Source organism: Heteronotia binoei, chromosome 12, assembly GCF_032191835.1.
Source record: "Heteronotia binoei isolate CCM8104 ecotype False Entrance Well chromosome 12, APGP_CSIRO_Hbin_v1, whole genome shotgun sequence".
In the NCBI taxonomy this organism is placed as follows: domain Eukaryota; kingdom Metazoa; phylum Chordata; class Lepidosauria; order Squamata; family Gekkonidae; genus Heteronotia; species Heteronotia binoei.
Window position 1 is genome coordinate 44864705 of NC_083234.1, and position 17960 is coordinate 44882664.

Sequence of the window (17960 nt, forward strand, 5' to 3'; positions counted from 1 at the left end):
ACTTTAGCAGAATTTGTTCAGTGCCTGCTGGACTTTGCCTGCTCAGCAGTGCAGGGGAGGGGCATTGGGGGGTGGTCCCTTCTGGGAGCCAATCAGTCCAGGTGAGATTGGGGATTGGCAGGTTTGGGGAGCAGGCCTTCTTGTTTCATCAGAGCAGCTTGGGGAGGGCAGGGAAAGAGAGCCAGGAAAGGGGTTGCAGCAAAGGACAAAGTGGAGACGATCAGCTGTGGCCGCACGGAAAGGCATGCCAGGTCGGGTCAGGTGCATCATGCGTTCAACAGCAAGGCAAAAGCTCTCAGACGGCTCAGCTCAGACAAGAGAAAGAGACAGAGACAGTGGAGACAGGCAGTGGAGGAGGAGAAGGAGGAGGAGAAGGAGGAGGGAGAGAGGTCAGGATGAGGCCAGAAGACAAAGGTGACAGGCACCTACTGGCCAACCATCTCTGGAGGAGCTTGCAAACACCCCCTCCCCATGGCTGGACAGCACGTGGAAGAGCGCAGACCATACTGGGAGAGGGAAGGGAAGAAGAGAAAGAGCCAGTGCGCATTTGGGACACCATGTACACGCACTCCAGACCACAACATCACCCACCTGCACCAGTGCCCACTAACCCACACAAAAGTCTCAAATATTGCACATCTCTCCCTCTCGCTCTAAATCCACAACTGGCACATGGGATCCTGGCCATGCAGCCACCTTCTGCTTCAGTGCCTAGTGACTGTCTCCACCTCTACTCAAGATCTGTATCCATCAGGCCCTATCAATGTCCAGCATCCACACAGGGGGCCCCTCTCAACACTCAAACTCACACTCCTATCCTGAAGAGTTTCCAGTCCTGAAGAGTTTCCAGTCATGCTTTTAAAGGCAAAGGAACATAACTCCAAACAATTCAAGGGCCAAACTGAAACTCAAGAGAGATACATTACTTAGTTAACCATGCTGGGGGCGGGGGGACACTTTTGCTACAATTCAGCATATTTCTTGCAATCCACTTTTCTAACTTCCATTTCCTTCTCTGTATTTGTTTTCTCCCCTCCATCAATACATGAATGGACGCATCATCTCTATCTCTGTTACCTCCTTTTCTGTCCCCTCTCACTAATCTCTTTGCACCTTATTTTCCGAGCTACCTCCTCTTTTCTCTCCTCCCACAACTCACTGTTCTTCCTGCCCCCACCATCTGACGGCACTCTCCCGCTTCCAGACTTGGCCAGGCCTTTGTCCCCTTTTTGCATTGTGCTGGTGGAGTGGGAGCCACTGCACCATCGCTCCTTCCCATTTAAATGCTGTGCACCTAGCTATTCCTAATGCCAACTTCATTTGCATTTCCAGTTTGCATTTCCCCCTCGGTTCTCTTCCCTGCAAGATACCAAACCACACTGCAGTACCTGATCACACCGTGGCATCCCACAGCCTTGTGCTGTTAATCCATTCTGTTGAGCTGGACACTTCTAGCTGACACTAGCAGAAGAGGGGGCTGCCAGCAGGGAAAGTCAGCAGGCAGTAGCTGGTGGCTGAGTGGATCTCAGGAACCAAAGAACAGGCCGGAGAGGCAGCAGAGGTCCAGAAAGAGGGGCAATAACACTCATGAAGCCTGCTCAGGCCTTGCCTGCACACACAACTTCAGGACAAGTGGACTGACAAGAATCTGGTGCTAGTGAAATAGCTCAGCAGGTCTGGGCAGGCACTCACCATTCATCTGGGAAGGTGACAGGGAGTAGTCCCTATGCGGGTAGCGTTTGTCACCCTTCAGACTGCGGCTCTGCCGTACAGAGCCTTCCAGCATGTTGATGATCTCGCTGCGATCAATGTTACGCAGAGCAGTGTATAAGTTCTCCACTGCAAAAAGAGAAAGGGGAGGGGGACACATTATCTGTGAGAAGCAGAGCCCCTGACTAAAAGCAGAAAGTATCAGTAACAGAAGAACCCAGAGCAGGTAACAACATTAAAAAATCCCATAAGTTAAATATTAAAAACAAATTTCGTACCAATAGACTAAAAGTCAAGTGAGATGGCTTTTAAAGACACAAGACAGCATAACTTATACAAAGCAAAGTTGTAAAGTCTGCATGTCGACGAATAATAGCTGGTGCCAGAGGCAGGATGAATGGAAGGAAGAGGGCTGGGGGAGGCTGATAGATGGAATCCTCATTGCCTCAATCGTGGGCCTGGCAAAACACTCCTGTCTTGCAGGCCCTGCTGGGGCTAAAGCAGAGAAGGCTCTGACTCAGGTTGAGGCTAAATGAATACTTTTCAGGCTAGGGATCACCAGGAGATTATTATCCATTGAGTGCAATGCTCCTTGGAGGGTATACCAGGAGAGATAGTCCCATAGATATATTGGTCCCAGACCACGTAAGAGCTTTAAAGGTTAGAACCAAGACCTCAAACCTGATCCAGTATTCAGCTTGGAGCCAGTGCAGCTGGTGGAGCACTGGTTGTATGTGGGCTCTAAATGGTGTTCCTGTAAGTACATGCGTAGCTGCATTCTGGACCAGTTGGAGTTCTGGGTCAGTCTCAAGGGAAGCCCTGCACAGAGCAAATTACAGTAGTCTAGTTTGGAGGTGACTGTTGTGTGTTAGGTTGGGGTGAGACAGGAAGGTAACTAGTTGCCTGACCTGGCACAGATGGAGAAATGCCAGTCTAGCAACATTTGTGATCTAAGCCTCCATTAACAGGGAGGGATCAAGAAACACACCCAGGTTCTTCATGAGTGTCTTCAGTGTTAACGACATACCATCAAGAACTGGAAGTTGGCATCCCAACCTGGGATCTTCTCAGCTCAGCCACAGGACCTCCATCTTTGATGGATTTAATTTCAACTAGCTCTGCTTCAACCAACCAACCACAGCTTCTATGCCCTTGGCTAAATTTTCTAGGGTGGTGTTCGGCTGGCTGTCCATCCACAGATACAGCTAGGTGTCCTCAGCATACTGGTGGCACCCCAGCCCAAAATTCTATCAGCTGGGCATATAAATGTTAAAAACACACAGCACATGTGAGAGAGATGCAAAGGGCATCAATGAGGGAGCATCCAGATAAAGGAGGAGGGAAAAAACCTTTTGTTGGACATTTGGAGCAAAGGAGAAGTCTCTGGATTTAAGGTCTTGTGGCATCTGTCTGTCCAAAGAGTTCAAGCCCATTTGCCCCAGGTGCCATCCTTAACACTCACTGTTGGCACTCTGCCCACCACGGCTGGTCCACAGGTTCAGCAGGGTCATGCTCTGTTCAAGCAGGGAGTTGGGGTTCTCCACGCGGATCCTGTTGATATCATCCACTCCAAACTGCAGTTCCCGGGCCAGTTCTGGAGAGAATCGGGGAGGAGGCAGAGGACCAAACAACAGAATTAGTTGCACACATCCTTTTCCTGTGCACACTCCACGTGGTTCTAGTTCCTCAGAGCACAGATTGCTCTTCTGAGACACCCTGGGACTTTTTTTTTTGGCCAGGCATCTGAAAGATGAAGCCAATCCAGAAGCTTCTTACTGCCTCCCAGTCACAGAGGCTCAGGTACATGCTGCTACTCCCTTGATGTGCTTGAAGCCTCTTTTCAGGCCTTGGCATACATAGTCCCTGGCAAAGGCCCAGTAAGTTTCCCAGTCCATATCTTGAAAATCAGCCCCTACAATCAAACCAGGGTACTCCTGTCCCGTATGGCTTGCTTTGCCATGCCCCAGACTGAGCCCTGTGAGGCCCAACCCCTTCCCCACCAGAGCCGCACTCACCTGCCCAGCTAAGGCCCAGGTGTTCTGCAATGACAGCCATTTTCATGTCAGTCTTGTCTTTCTCCGTGCTGCTTAATGAGCCTAAGGAGGGTGCAAAAGACTCAGAATGATTTCCAGGTGAAGACAAGGTGCAAAACTCTGGTCACAGAGTCTGGTCACAGCTGGAGGTTTTCATGGCAGCAAATTTAGGGTACTTTCAAGAACATCTTTCTTTTTAAAAGATGCTGAAGATGGCTGATTCCATCCAAGATAAAGGCAAGAAGGAAGCTTTTCATTCACAAACACAGCCCCATTCAATCACTCTCACTGCCTGGCTTTACTCTCAAGCCCAGCTTAATTTGGGGCTCAGAGATGCTGCCTCTTTCAGCCAGACTTCAGATATATGAATGCATCAGAAGGAAAAAACTCCTGATCACTAAGTAAAACCTGATTTTAGGGTTGCCAACTTTGACTTGAAAATTTCCTGGAGATTTGGGGGCAGGGCTTGGGAAGGGTGGAGTGTGAGTAGGGGAAGATGCTCCACAGGGATGAAGTTGCCATTTCCTCCGGAAGGACTGATCTCTGTAGTGTGGAGATCAGGAGAACACTTCACCTGGAGGTTGGCAAGCCTCCTGATTTACACATGCAGGAGAGCATAATGGGAAGAATGGACTGCAGCAAAAGATTTGATGTTTTGAAAGGCTTCCCAATATGAAAAATCCCTTGCAAACAGAAAACCAGCAGAGCAAGCAAAGGTGGGTGGGTCAGAACCTTTATCCCTGCTGTACGCATTTTGTATTAGCGTGGCCTTTTTGTTTTCAATGCAAAGGCACATTCAAACTTGGAATCCATCACCCTACCGCTGAAAGTGGTGGCCCATTCTGCTGTTCCCTGGCATGTATAAACCAGGTCTAAGCTATTCAAGCTCACTCCAAGACCCTTAGAAAAAGGACTGGGGGAAAATCTAATCAATAAATCCCTGGACTGCATCACTTCAGATGCCAGTAAGTTTCAGTGTTTCACTGATTCCCCATCCCCACATTAAAATGTCAGCACAAACACCTCTCCAGATCTACATTTAGAACCTTTACATCTACATTTAGAAAAATGGCAAGTCAGGGAAAAGGCAGAGTTAGCTCCCTACCCCCCACCAACATCCCACATTCGTGGGATTTGAATGCTCTCCCAGAAAAAGCTAGCATGTTAGCAATAATGATATAAACCTGGCCTTAAAAAAAATGTGGGGACACTTGGAAACAGTCATGTGCTTCTACAGAAAATACTCTTGTCCACCTGCAGAAATACAGGGCAGGGAATGAGTTATTAGATTTTCTCGTCCTCTTCCTTTAAAGAGTTAAGGGCCACATGCAAGTTTCTCCCTCCATCTTATCCTCACAACAACCATGTGAAGTGGGTTAGCCAGAGAAAGACAGAAAGAGAGACTGTCCCAAGATCTGACCCAGTGAGCAGCTGAGTAGGGATTTGAAACCCACTGCTGATCCAATATGAATCTACCTTGGCTAGGAAGTTGATGTGCCACGTAGCTTTATGAAACTGGTAAATTTACTTGTCAGCATTCCAGATTCAGAGCTCTACTTTGCTCCATGTTGGTTTCTAGAAAATCTGGCTGGCTCCTCTACATTTTTCAAAGTTTTCTGAACACTAAAGTAAGGGTTATCTTGCAGGATATTACATTATTTCTACCTGCCTCTGTGTCCTCCTCCTCCCTACCCAAGTTTGTTTTCCTGCTTTTTACAATTAATGTCATGCCTGGCACAGTGCTACTAGGTGGGCAGCTGGCCACTCAGAGAATGAGGGACATTTTTGAGACAAAAGGGTCTTCTGTTTAAATAAACAAACCTAATACTCTTCACTTCCCTCCTCATGAGGGCCAATTCACACATGACATCCATGCTCAGATTCCCAATAACTGAGCTGCAAAGAACAGCAAGTGTAGGAAATGGATCAAAGATGCAGTGCCAGGGGTGGGGTGGGGTTAATTGCCCTTGATCTTTCACCAACCAGAAATGACCTTCCCTCTAAGACTGCTTAAAAACCACAAGCAGGAAAATTAAACAGGCATCCTAGGGTGAGGTCAGACGTTCAGAAAATCCCGCTACGGGCATGCGTGGAGTCTGGAAGCATGTTGGATTTTAAGCGGTTGTCCAAATGTCAGCATCTGCAAATGGTGGTTAACTCGTTCGAGTCCCGCGTTGAGATGACTGGGTCACGGACTAATTTGATACTGCTTTAAATTTGGAACAAAATTCTTCTGACAGTTCCTGAGTGGAATTTCTCTGTTTGAACGCTCCATCGTTGGCGACTCGTCAGAAGCGCGCCACCGCTTCCCGTCCAAAGCCCCCTGCAAGTGATATCACTGCGCCAGTGAATGAGCGAGCGAATGTTGGCTCGATAAATCGTTTATCCACCCCTATGTCCAGATACAAAACTCACTTTTGAAACTAGATGTGAACTAGATGTGAACTGATTTGAATTCCTGGGTTTTTTTCTGCACGCGTAGTGCTCGTGCTGGAAAAGTAGTGCCAACGGACTAGCAAAACTGTTAGTGATCCGACCCATTTAAAAGCGACGCACATCCCCACCCTCAAGAACGAGGTCATGGTGGGTGTGCGAAGTCTCTCGTGGAGAAGGGGGGAGACGCTGGATCTGCTCAATAGTGCAGATAGCGGGCATCACTGCGTCTGCGCTAATGCAGATTGACGTCTCATGAAACGAGGTCCGGTAGAGCACTCTGATCAACCAGCGATGGGACCCACATGGAATAGAACGGGAACCTGGCTGTTGTCTGATCGGGAAATTGGTTGTGCGGATTATAATAGAGGCGCGTTGCAGATGGATTTAATGGTTAGTGTGACCGCACCCCTACAGGGGTTTTTTTTGCATCCTAGGCAAATTTCTTCCTTTGTTTGATGGCTGCTTCCCACCTCCCATCTGCCCACCTCACTGACTCCAGGAGCAGGGCAGCTCCAGCCCCTGCCAGCTCTCCCAGTGATGTTACTGTGCAGCAGCTGTGGAGCAGCAGCAGGGAAGACTGCAGGTGCTTGGGCAGGCTAGGAGAAACAGCAGGCAGGTGACGACTTCCCTTTGGCCTCCAGAAAGGCACATGGGAAACAGGAGGTACCTCTTGCCTTTTTAGCGCATTTCAAAATCTGGTGCCCCAGATGATTGCCAGTTCTGCCAAGTGGTTAAGCTGGATTTACCTACAGATACTCGTTTTATTCCTTCCATTCTGAGCTTAAAGCAGCCAAAGAGGGGACTTCTGACTGGAGAAACTATGTTGTGTCAGTGCACAGGGGGAGTTAAACCTTCTCCTCCCCAACTCTGTGAATCAAATCTATCCCCCCCCCCCTTCCCCAAAGCTGCACTTTGACATTCAGTTATCCATCTGAGGATATGAACATGGGTCTCCAGCGTCACATGTGGTTTTTGCTCCAAGAGGGGCAACAAAATGCCAGACCCTGCTGGCTGGTCCCATAAGCCTCTTACCCAGAGTGCTGTCGCTGAGCAGGCTATATCTCTCACGCAGGGCTAGGGGGGTCAGCGTTCTCCTTCGCTCCTCACTGGCAGAACTCTGAGGATGAAAAGGAACAGCAACGGTGAGTCTCTAATCTCCCAGGGACAGGAAGGCAGCCTGAGCCAGACATTCAGTGTTTTCCTCAGAAGGGACACTGCCACCCATCCAACAAAAGCAACAGGAAAAAGTTATTTATTTATAATTTATATTTGTGAATAGTTCAGTCCATATATATATATATATATATATACACACACACACACACACACACACATAACATAATAATAAAAGCACTTCCAACCATTATTAAAACACTTCATAGATGGCATTAATTTGAATTTCAGACTGTGTCATCACCTCATACATGGAAAAGAAAGGAAGAAGAGAGGGAAAGGGAGGGATGCAAAAAGGGGAGGCAAGGGATGTGCAGGGCAAGAGGATACCCATTGCTGTCCTCCACCAAAAGCCTGGCAGAACATCTCTGCCTTGCAAGCCCTGCAGAATTGCACCAGGTCTGAAAAACCTCTGGCCCTGGTTGAGGACAGCCGGGTGTCTTTTGGGCTAGGAATCACCAGTAGGTTGTTTTCTGTAGAGTGCAAAGCTTTTGGGGGGACACCAGAGGAGGCAGTCCCACAAGTATGTAGGTCTCAGATTGTTCAAGGCCTTAAAGGTCAGAACCTTGAACCTGACCCAGTATTCCAATGGAAGTCAGTGCAGCTGACACAACACAGGTCAAATGTTTGCTATCCATAATGTTCCCATCAGGACTTGCACAACCACATTTGGATCAACTGGAATTTCTAGATCAGTCTCAAGGGCAGGCGAGTGTAAAGTGAGTTACAGCAACCTCTCCTGTTTCTGCCTCCAGTATAAGAACATTCCAGGGAAGGTTGCCTAACTCAAAATGTGGAACCTGAGTACTTTTGAGATGTGGGTGGGGGCTCTGATTCATTGTGTTCTTCTTTCTTCCATAATATGTAGCTTGACTCACTTGCTTGAGTCATTCTCTGTGGACATTTTGTTCCAATGCTCTGGAGTGTTTGTGGCCCTTTGTATTCAGAATAAACTGGATTAAAAGCATACATTTTACTCTGATTAAATTAACTAGCAAGTGAAGATTTTTAATGGTAGAATCGCCAGTAACAGTTCTGAAAAATGATGGGTTTACAGAAGTCAGTTAAAATGTAACTTTTCTGATACAACTGAGTTTAAAATGCTAATGTGTTCATTACACATCAGGATTCTTTGTTGTACAAATCACTGTGGTGACTAGGAAAACTGTTAGGATTTACAAGCTGGCAGCACATCAGGTATAGTGACAGTGAAGAAAAACAGGTTGCTTACCTGTAACTTATGATCTTCGAGTGGTCATCTGTGCAGTCACACTGATGGGATTCAGGCGCCTGCGCCGATCACGATCGGTAACTTCAAAAGCTGCGGATTTCCGCGCCCCCGGCCCGGTGCGCATGCGCACCCCCCCCCCCTTTGCGCATGCTCACCGAGCCCGGAGCGGACATCCCGCCAGTTCCTTCTGACCGCTGCGTGATCCGCTGATGGACCAGCAGCAGTGGGGAAGGTGGGCGGGTAGTGTGACTGCACAGATGACCACTCGAAGATCATAAGTTACAGGTAAGCAACCTGTTTATCTTCTTCGTGGTCTCTGTGCATCACACTGATGGGAGACTAGCAAGCCAATATCCTACCTGGAGGAGGGTGCTCTGGTTCATCAGCAAGACAGCGACTGCAGCACCGCTCGGCCAACCGAAGCTCCTTGATGCCATCTCAGGTCCAACGCATAGTGCCTGACGAAGGTATGCGGCGAGGACCACGTGGCTGCTTCGCAAATGTCTCTCAAAGGCACTCCTTTCATGAAGGCCGTCGAGGTGGCCATCGCTCTGGTGGAGTGAGCTCTGATGGGACCCGGCAAGGGCCTCTTATTTAGCAAGTAACAGAGTTTTATGGTCTCCGTGATCCACTTAGAGATCCTCTGAGTCGAGACCTTGCTCCCTTGTGATGCTGGGGCATACGATAGAAGAAGTCTGGAGTCTTTCCGTAGCGGCCCCACTCTATGTAAGTAAAAGGACAGTGCTCTCTTGACATCTAGTGCATGGAGTCTGCGCTCTCCGTCCGTAGTAGGGTTCGGGAAATACACTGGCAAGTATATTTCCGTGTTTAAGTGGAAAGACGATATCACCTTTGGGAGGAATCTGACATCAGGTCTCAGCCAGACCCCTTCCGCACTAAACCGTAAGTAAGGGTTGTCACAACGGAGAGCGGCCAGTTCTCCAACTCTCCTAGCTGACGTGATGGCTAGTAGGAAGGCCGTCTTCCACGTTAGTAACTGAAGTGAGCACGTAGCCATAGGCTCAAATGGTCTTCCCGACAAAGCTTGCAGGACTCCCGGGAGGTCCCACGCTGGAGCCGGAAACTTTATTGCAGGGTACAGTCTGGCAAGGCCACGAAGGAACTTTTTAGCGTCTGGGTGAGTAAACACCGAGTGGCCCTCAATGTGCACATGCCTAGCTGATATGGCAGCCAAATATACTCTGACTGAGGATACCGTTAGTCCCTTATCAATCAGGGCGAGGAGGAAGTCCAACACAGTGGGAAGACCTGCTCTGGAGGGGTCTACCCCGTATAGTGAAGCGAATTCTACGAATTTGGCCCACTTGTAGTCATAGGACTTCCGAGTGGATGGCTTCCTGCAATTGAGAATGACTTCCTGCGCCCTTGCTGATATTGGTGCTGTTATAGCCTCCACGCCGTCAATTTCAGGTGCGGTGCGTCGTGATGGGTCACCCGCCCCTGATGCGACAGTAGCAGATCTGCGGCTGGGGGAAAATGATGAAAGACCCCTCTGGAGATGCTCAGTATTGGGGCAAACCAATGTTGCCGTGGCCACCAGGGGGTGATAAGGATTCCCCGCGGTCGTTCGCTGTGAATCTTGTAGACCACCCTGGTGATGAGCGGAATGGGGGGAAACAGATAGATGTGTTGCCCTTTCCAGGGGAACAGGAGGCCGTCCCCCAACGATCTCGGATCTGCTCCCCCTCTGCAACAGAAGTTCTTGCACTTCGAGTTGTTTCGGGTAGCAAATACGTCCACCTCTGGGGTCCCCCATTTCTGAAAAACTGGTTGAAGGAACCGCCAGTTGATTTCCCACTCGTGAAGCATGGCACCTCCGCGGCTCAGGGAGTCCGCACGAGCGTTGAGAGTGCCGGGGAGATGTGCTGCAGTTAGTGTTGTTTGAGTCTCTCTGCAAATCTCCCAAATGCGAAGCGCAAGCAGGCAAAGCTTCCGGGACACTGTGCCCCCCTGCCTGTTTATGTAGGCAAGGGCTGTTGTATTGTCCGTTAGGATCGCTACTGATTTGTTGGTCAGTAGCTTCCGAAAGGAGAGGATGGCATGATGGACTGCCAGTAACTCTAGAAAGTTTATGTGGAACCGTAGATGGCATGGTGGCCACCTGCCCCCAACGCACATGCCGTTCAGATGCGCTCCCCATCCCCATAGGGATGCATCCGTGGTTATCGTCAGGGATGGTGCCCTTCTGTGGAATGGAGCGCCTTCTATTAGATTCCGCCTTCGGTGCCACCAGTGTAGGGAAAGTAGAACTGGTACTGGAAGGACCATTCTGCGTGACGGGTGGTCCCTCAGGTGGTTGAACGCTCTGATGAACCACAGCTGGAGACTTCTCATGTGGAACCTTGCAAACTGGATGACCGAGGTGGTCGCGGCCATCAGCCCTAGAAGACGTTGGATCTGTTTCGCTCTCACAGTGGGGTTGTGGAGGAACTCTGACACTAACGATATAATGTCGTTTGCCCTGTTTGGTGGTAGAAAGGCCATGCACCTTCTGGTATCTAGGATCGCTCCGATGAACTGCGACCTTTGGCAGGGTTGGAGGTGTGACTTTCTGTTGTTGACCTGCAGTCCCAGTTCCTGCAGGAGGGTCAAGGTTATCTGGATGTGGTGTAAAAGACGATCCCTCGAGTTTGCCACCAGGAGCCAATCGTCTATGTACGGGAACACTGTTATCCCTTGTAATCTCAGATGTGCTGCCACTACTGCCATGGTCTTCGTAAAGACCCTTGGAGCTGTTGAAAGTCCGAAAGGCAGCGCTCGGTATTGGAAGTGAGATTTCCCGATAGTGAACCTGAGGAATTTTCGATGATCCGGATGTATACTTATATGAAAATATGCGTCCTGCAGGTCCAGTGTGGCCATCCAATTTCCCTGGTTGAGAAGAGGTAGAATGTTTTGCAGGGAGGTCATCCTGAACTTGTGATGAGCGATGAAGATGTTGAGCGCTCTCAAGTCCATGATAGGCCTGAGGCCACCATCCCTCTTGGGGATTATGAAATACCGGGAATAAAAACCTTGTCCTTCCTGACCTGGTGGAACCGGTTCTATTGCGTCCTTGAGTAGAAGAGCTTGTACTTCCTCCTTTAATGTGGGGGACGAAGTGGTGTAAACAACTGTAGGGATGGTAGGGTATTGCTGGAACTCTATTTGGTAGCCTGATTGAATTATAGACAAGACCCATTTGTCTGTTGTAATCTTGTTCCAAGCTTGGACAAAGGGATAGAGCCTCGTCTGGTTGCCAAGGGACGGGGATGGGAAAGAACACGGTGGGGAACAGTCAAAGGCCCTGCTTGGGCTGCCGGTTTCCCTTTTGGCGGGGAGTTGGGGTTGAAGTTGGTGAGTACTTCGTTTTGGAGCTATATTGAGTTTTGGAGAAAGAGCCCGAGCCCTTCGGTCTCCATTGTTGGTCTCCTTGTTGTTTCAGATACGGTTTCTTGTTCCAAGTTTTTGACCAGGGTCGTTTGGTCTGTGACTTTGATGAGGTAGATACCCCTAAATTCCTTGATGTTCTAATACTTTTATCCATTTCTTGTAAAACGGTGTCAGTATTAGCGCTGAACAGTCCGCTGCCATCGAAAGGTAGATCTTCTATATAAGACTGGGTATCTGGTTGGAGGGCTGTGGATCTCAACCACGAATGCCTTCTAAGTGTCACAGCCGAGGAGATGGTTTTTGCCCCAACGTCTCCCACGTGTTTTGCTGAGCTTATCTGTTGCTTTGCCAGTTGGATGCCTTCCTTCTGCATTTTCCGGATCGCTAACATTGGTTGTTCCGGAAGGGTTGGTAAAATCGTGGACAGTTGGTCCCACAGAGCATATTGGTAGCGTCCCATACAAGCTGTGTAGTTTGCCATCTTCATACACAGTGAGCCTGCTGTATAGAATCGCCTACCCAAATTGTCCAGCTTTTTGCCCTCCCTATCGGGGGGGGTAGAATGGGTCTTCCTAGCTTTAGACGAGGAGGCAACCACCACCGAGTTTGGTTTGGGGTGGTTGAAAAGGAATTCAGCAGTAGACTCCTGAATTCTATACATGTGGTCCAGCCTGCGTGAGGATATCGGTGTCGACGCAGGCTTGTCCCATGCAGATTTGGCCGTGTGCATCATTACTGTTGTTAGGGGCAATGCTACTGCTGTGGAGGTGTCGAGTTGCACGACGTCAAAAACGTTGTCCGTCACTACCGGTTGAGGTTGGATAGTAGTGAGGGCTAGTGTTTGGGCCATCCGCTTAATGAGGTCACCGTAAGACTTGAGGTCCTCGGAAGGGGATATCGGTTGTTCTTCCCCGACCTTCTGAGAAGGTGATGGTTCCTCAGGAGAAGAAAGGTTGCCCTGTTCTTCCGAGGTTGATTCTCCCTCTGACTTAGAGTCCTCCGGGGACTCAGAGCGCTCCGACCGGGGTTGTGGTGTGTCCGGGGTCTTGCTAGGTTCTGGAGTCACTTTTTTGTGTCCTCGGGGCCGAGGGGAGCTCCCCTGTTTGGGGGGTTTTTCGGTGTCGGGAGGTTTCGACAGCGACGCCGATGGTGTATGCCTTGGTGTATGGTACGATGTTCGTGATCTCACCGACGCTTCAGATTGTTGGTCCCACTCCAATTGTCTGGGGGGCAGCCAAGGGAAAACTGACGGCATCGGATAAGAGCCATACAAGTACTGCCACTGTCTCTGGTCCCACGGTATCGGGGGTGGTGGCTTCGTTAGCGGTGAGCTTCCTTTAGGTTTCGGCCTCGGTGAGCGAGTGACCGATGATCTGGCTTCGGTCGAATCTCTCGATCGGTGCCGACGTCTAGGGCTCCTGGAGCGACTGCGGGATCGGTCCCGACGTGTGCTTCGGGAGCGATGGCGTGGGGTAGTAGATCTGCGTGGGCTGCGCGATCGACCCCGTAGTGGAGTGGTGCGAACGTCTCCTCTGGGTTGAGGTGATGGAGTTCGCGGGCGACGATCTTCGATCGGGCTCTGTTCCGTTCCCGAGCGTTGCGCAAGCTCGATGTCGCGGTCGGAGTCCGACGAAATCGCTATTTGCGTCGACATGGAGGAGAGTGTCGGTGGGCTGAGTCGCCGTCTCGGGGAGGCAAATAGTTTCAGAGGCGGAACTGAGCCTGTTGCCAGTCGCACTGGCGATGTCGGAACGGAGGCCGCAGAGTGCCCGCTGAGTTTGGGCTTGTCTGCCTTTTTCTTCTTCTTCGCCTCGGTGTGGGCTACCTTCTCCTCTCTAGGCCGTTTCGCAGGCGTAGAGGAGTCCGACTTCGGTGCCGAGCCCACTTTATTGTTGGGGCGATCGGCGTCGGTAAGGGCCCTGTCGGCATCGACCGACTCCGATGTCGATGTGGTCGACATTTTCTTCGGCGAAAGTGCTCTTTCCATTAGTGCAGCGGCTAGACGGGCTGCGCGATTTTTCTTTGTTTGCTTCGAAAACTTCGAGCAATGCGAACAGGAGTCGGGAATGTGGGACTCTCCCAGGCAGAGTAGGCAGAGAGAATGTCCGTCTGGCGGGGCTATCTTGCTGCCACACCTCGTACACCTCCGAAAAAATCCCCAGCGCCTTTCCATGCGTGGCGGGAAGGATGAGGGGGAGGGGAGGATGGGAGGGTGGAAAGAAGCGGGAAAATCCCGAACAAAAATCGCCCCTTTTTCCTTTTAAGTCCAACACAATAAACTAAAATAAGAAAGACAAAACAAGAAATTGGAAATCCACAATCCTAATATATATAAGGACAAAGCACCGACCGTAGCGTGAAGATCAACTGATCCAGGCGGCGGTCAGAAGAGAACTGGCGGGATGTCCGCTCCGGGCTCGGTGAGCATGCGCAAAGGGGGGGGGGTGCGCATGCGCACCGGGCCGGGGGCGCGGAAATCCGCAGCTTTTGAAGTTACCGATCGTGATCGGCGCAGGCGCCTGAATCCCATCAGTGTGATGCACAGAGACCACGAAGAAGATCTGCTTGTTTATTGGTTAGTTTGAAGATGCTAATTTGCATCTCTGAGCATTCTGTTCCAGTTGTGAGCTAACTGCTTCTTCTTCTGTTATATGCGGTACCATGCCGTATATTAGTTATTACTCTGTAAAATGGTTCTCCAGTAAAGCTAAATTTGTTGTTTTACACAAAGTGTCGGTTGATTTGTATAATGTGCTTCTGAAAATATAACAATTTATCTAACAAAGGCATTAGCACTTCGAACAGTTTTTATGTTTAGGAAAAAAATTCTGGTTCCTATGAAGGACATTGTTAAAGAGCATGTAACTTTGGCAGCTGGGATGGAGGAGCTAAGGTTAGGGGAGGAGAAGTCCTGCCCCTCCATAAGTACCAAATGTAAAATGGAGTATGAAGAATAAGCACAAGTATTCAAGTGGGTCTCATGCAGGTCACAGAATTCAGTTATCCTTGACATAGAATAGGAGTTGCCACAGCATTCCATATTAATACACAGTATCTCTGCTTCAGTTGGAATATTAAGAGTTTTCTATCAGTGCTATTTCTGTCCTAAAAAGGGGCAAAAGCATTCAAGACAAATTCCAAACTGAGAACCAGGGCTTTTTTTTTTAGTAGCAATGCACAGGAACACAGTTCCAACTGGCTTGGTGTCAGGGGCTGTGGCTTAATATGCAAATGAGGTCTTGCTGAGCTTTTTCTACAAAAAGCCCTATGTGAAACAATGATGATGTCAGGGGGTGTGGCCTAATATGCAAATGAGTTCCTGCTGGGCTTTTCCTACAAAGAAAGTCCTGCTGAGAACCAATGTGCTGTAGGGGTTAGTGTGTCAAACCAGGATCTGGAGAATAAGGTTTGACTCTCCCCTCTACCATGGAAGCTTGCTGGGTGATCTTGGGCCAGTCACAGAAACTCAGCATAACCTACCTCACAGGGTTGTTGTGAGAATAAAACAAAGGAGAGGAGAACAACGTAAGTTATTTTGGGTCCTCTTTGAGGGAGAAGGAGAGGTATAATAAAGTAAATAAATAAAAAAATAAGAAATGGAATTCTGTGCTTAATAACAAAGGTTCTGAATACACACAGCTCAGATGTGATTGGATGTGTCTGTGTTGATGGGTGGATGGCTGATGAAGGACTGTGCTATGCAACCTTGGGGAAGAAGAGTAGAATTTGGGTTTGACAGGTAACATCTGTTCATGTGTTGCTGAGTGTCAATGAGCAGAATGTCAATGAGCAATGGAATAAGGCAGAGGGAGAAGGAATGGGCCAAGGTGCCACTCACCTTGGAGCAAGGTGGCATCGTAATGTTCAAATGGCAGAGGACGTGCTGAAGCTCTTCATACTTCATGGCCTTGCGTAGGAAAGACAAAGAGCCACTTGCTTCCCGACTGCTGTCCCGCACCTGCAGCCCCAGAACACAGAAGTGTTAAGCATCCTGCTGGACCAGTGGGTCACTGCCAGCCTATAGCCCCACTCCAGAACTTCACCTTGACTGGGATGATGAGACGGTTCTCTCGGAATGACTGAAACAGGAAGCTGCGCTGTTGGGTTGCCTTCTTGATGGGAATCAGGTTCCCCGAGAGCTCCGTGTGAAGTGGCATCCCCTCTACTACCTGGGGAAGTAGCCACAAGCTTAGTATTCTGAGCAGTTCCTATTAATTGTTGTTGCTATGCTGTTTATTACATAATGTTATGCTTTACTTTGTTGCCCTTCCAAACAATTCTACTCAAAATGTAGTAAGTGCAGCATCATAAAAGTAGAAAACTTAAATTCTAACAAGGATTTTACTCCCTATTCTGGCTCTTTCTTGTAGGCAGATGTGAGCCATGTGGAAAAAATTAATTCTTAAACTTGTTCAGTTACCTAGCAAAGGGTAACTTTCACTGACATGTATGAATTCAGGGTTTTTTGGAGACTCTCCACATTCAGAGGCACTAAGCTTCTGAATCCCCAAAACCAGGAGGTAACAACAGGAGAAGGCCCTGGCCTCTGATGTTGGCCATCCAGAGAAACTGGTTGGCCACCGTGTAGAACAGGATGCTGGAATAGATGGACTATTGGTCTGATCCAGCAGGGCTCTTCTTATGTTCCTATGACTGCCTACTCCTGTATGAACCTATTTGATCACTACACTTGAGGCCCTACTTTGGGTGCCCGCAGCATTTGAGGTTAGGTGGGTGGCAACCTGAAAGAGGGCCTTTTCAGATGTGGCACAAAGATTGCAGAATTCACTCCCTAGGTCTGTCCTTTTCTATCACAGTCTTTCACCAGCAGGCGGAGACTTTTTTGTTTTGTCTGGCATTCCTTCAATATCCCTTCTTTCCTGTTCTATGTTTTTAACTGATGTCTTTTTGGGTTGTCCTTTACTTTTTTATATATGTATTTTATTTATGGTTTCAAAATCATTTTATGTTTTTTTATCCTGCTCTGTTTTTTACTTGCTAGCTTCCTTGGTGGCTCTTATTGGGCAGAGAGGTTATAATAAACATAAATCTTCTAAATAATAATACTACTAATAAGTAATAAGAGCAGGACAAAGGAGATTGTGCATACACACCAAAAACAACAATGCTGCAATGTAAACAACTTCAAACTTCCTTAACAACTGGAATTGCCCAAGAGGCCGAGTGGGAAACAAAGCAGACGAGGGCAGCTAAGCAGAAAGTTGCTGGTCCCAGACAATAGCTACCTCAATGTCTCGGCTGCGTGCCACTTCCGTGAAATTTTCATGCTGCTCAAGGGTCTTGTCCACCTTGTCATCGGTCATGCAGTAGCAGCGCAGGCGACCCTCCCGTGCGTCATTCATTTTGGCAAACACCACAAACTTGGCCATGTAAGGCACAGCTGCCAGCTCCTTGTACAACAGGGTAGCAAAGTGGACGGCTTCAGCTGTGCGTGGACAGTCCGCCAGCCAGAACCTGGAGTGGGGAGCAGGACAGAGCATTACCAGATGGGGCTGAAGCCAAGGAGACTTCCAGGCCATAGGACTGCAGTAACCTGGTCAGCATAACTGGGCTTATCCCGCTTTTTTAAATCCTCACCACCCCTTTGCTGTAAGGAAAGCTAGTCTGAGAGATAAATAACTTGCCCTGTGAAGTTTACGGTTGAGTGCTGATTTGCTGCCAGAGGATGTAGCGATGGCCACAGAAATAAACAGCTTTAACACAGGATTAGGTAGATTCATGGAGGATAAGTCTATCAGTGTCTACTAGTCATGGTGACTGATATGAGCCTCCATATTCAGAGTCCCCTCTTGTCACTTCTACATCATGTTCGCTTCTGTTATTAAGTATGGAAATCACTGGAAGGAAACCTTGACCCATCTTGCTACAGTGCTTCCCACTGCTGGTATTGCTGTAGGTCATAGCGTCATGTTGGTCTCTATACTAAGTATGGCCTAGTCATTGACGGGGACAATGGACAGGCA

General features: G+C 48.9%; 1 protein-coding gene across 5 annotated transcripts in view; it reads right to left on the reverse strand.

The window, feature by feature from the left end:
- The window catches only part of ANK1 (ankyrin 1), a 228175-nt gene that overhangs the window by 22187 nt on the left and 188028 nt on the right, over positions 1-17960 (reverse strand). For all 5 annotated transcript variants that reach the window (XM_060251576.1, XM_060251577.1, XM_060251575.1 and 2 more), the window contains 7 exons: positions 17223-17451; positions 16020-16145; positions 15815-15934; positions 7212-7296; positions 3726-3806; positions 3173-3304; positions 1693-1839 (listed from right to left, as the gene is read on the reverse strand). In XM_060251576.1, coding sequence (XP_060107559.1) covers positions 1693-1839; positions 3173-3304; positions 3726-3806; positions 7212-7296; positions 15815-15934; positions 16020-16145; positions 17223-17451 — 920 coding nt within the window. The remainder of the gene's footprint in view (positions 1-1692; positions 1840-3172; positions 3305-3725; positions 3807-7211; positions 7297-15814; positions 15935-16019; positions 16146-17222; positions 17452-17960) is intronic.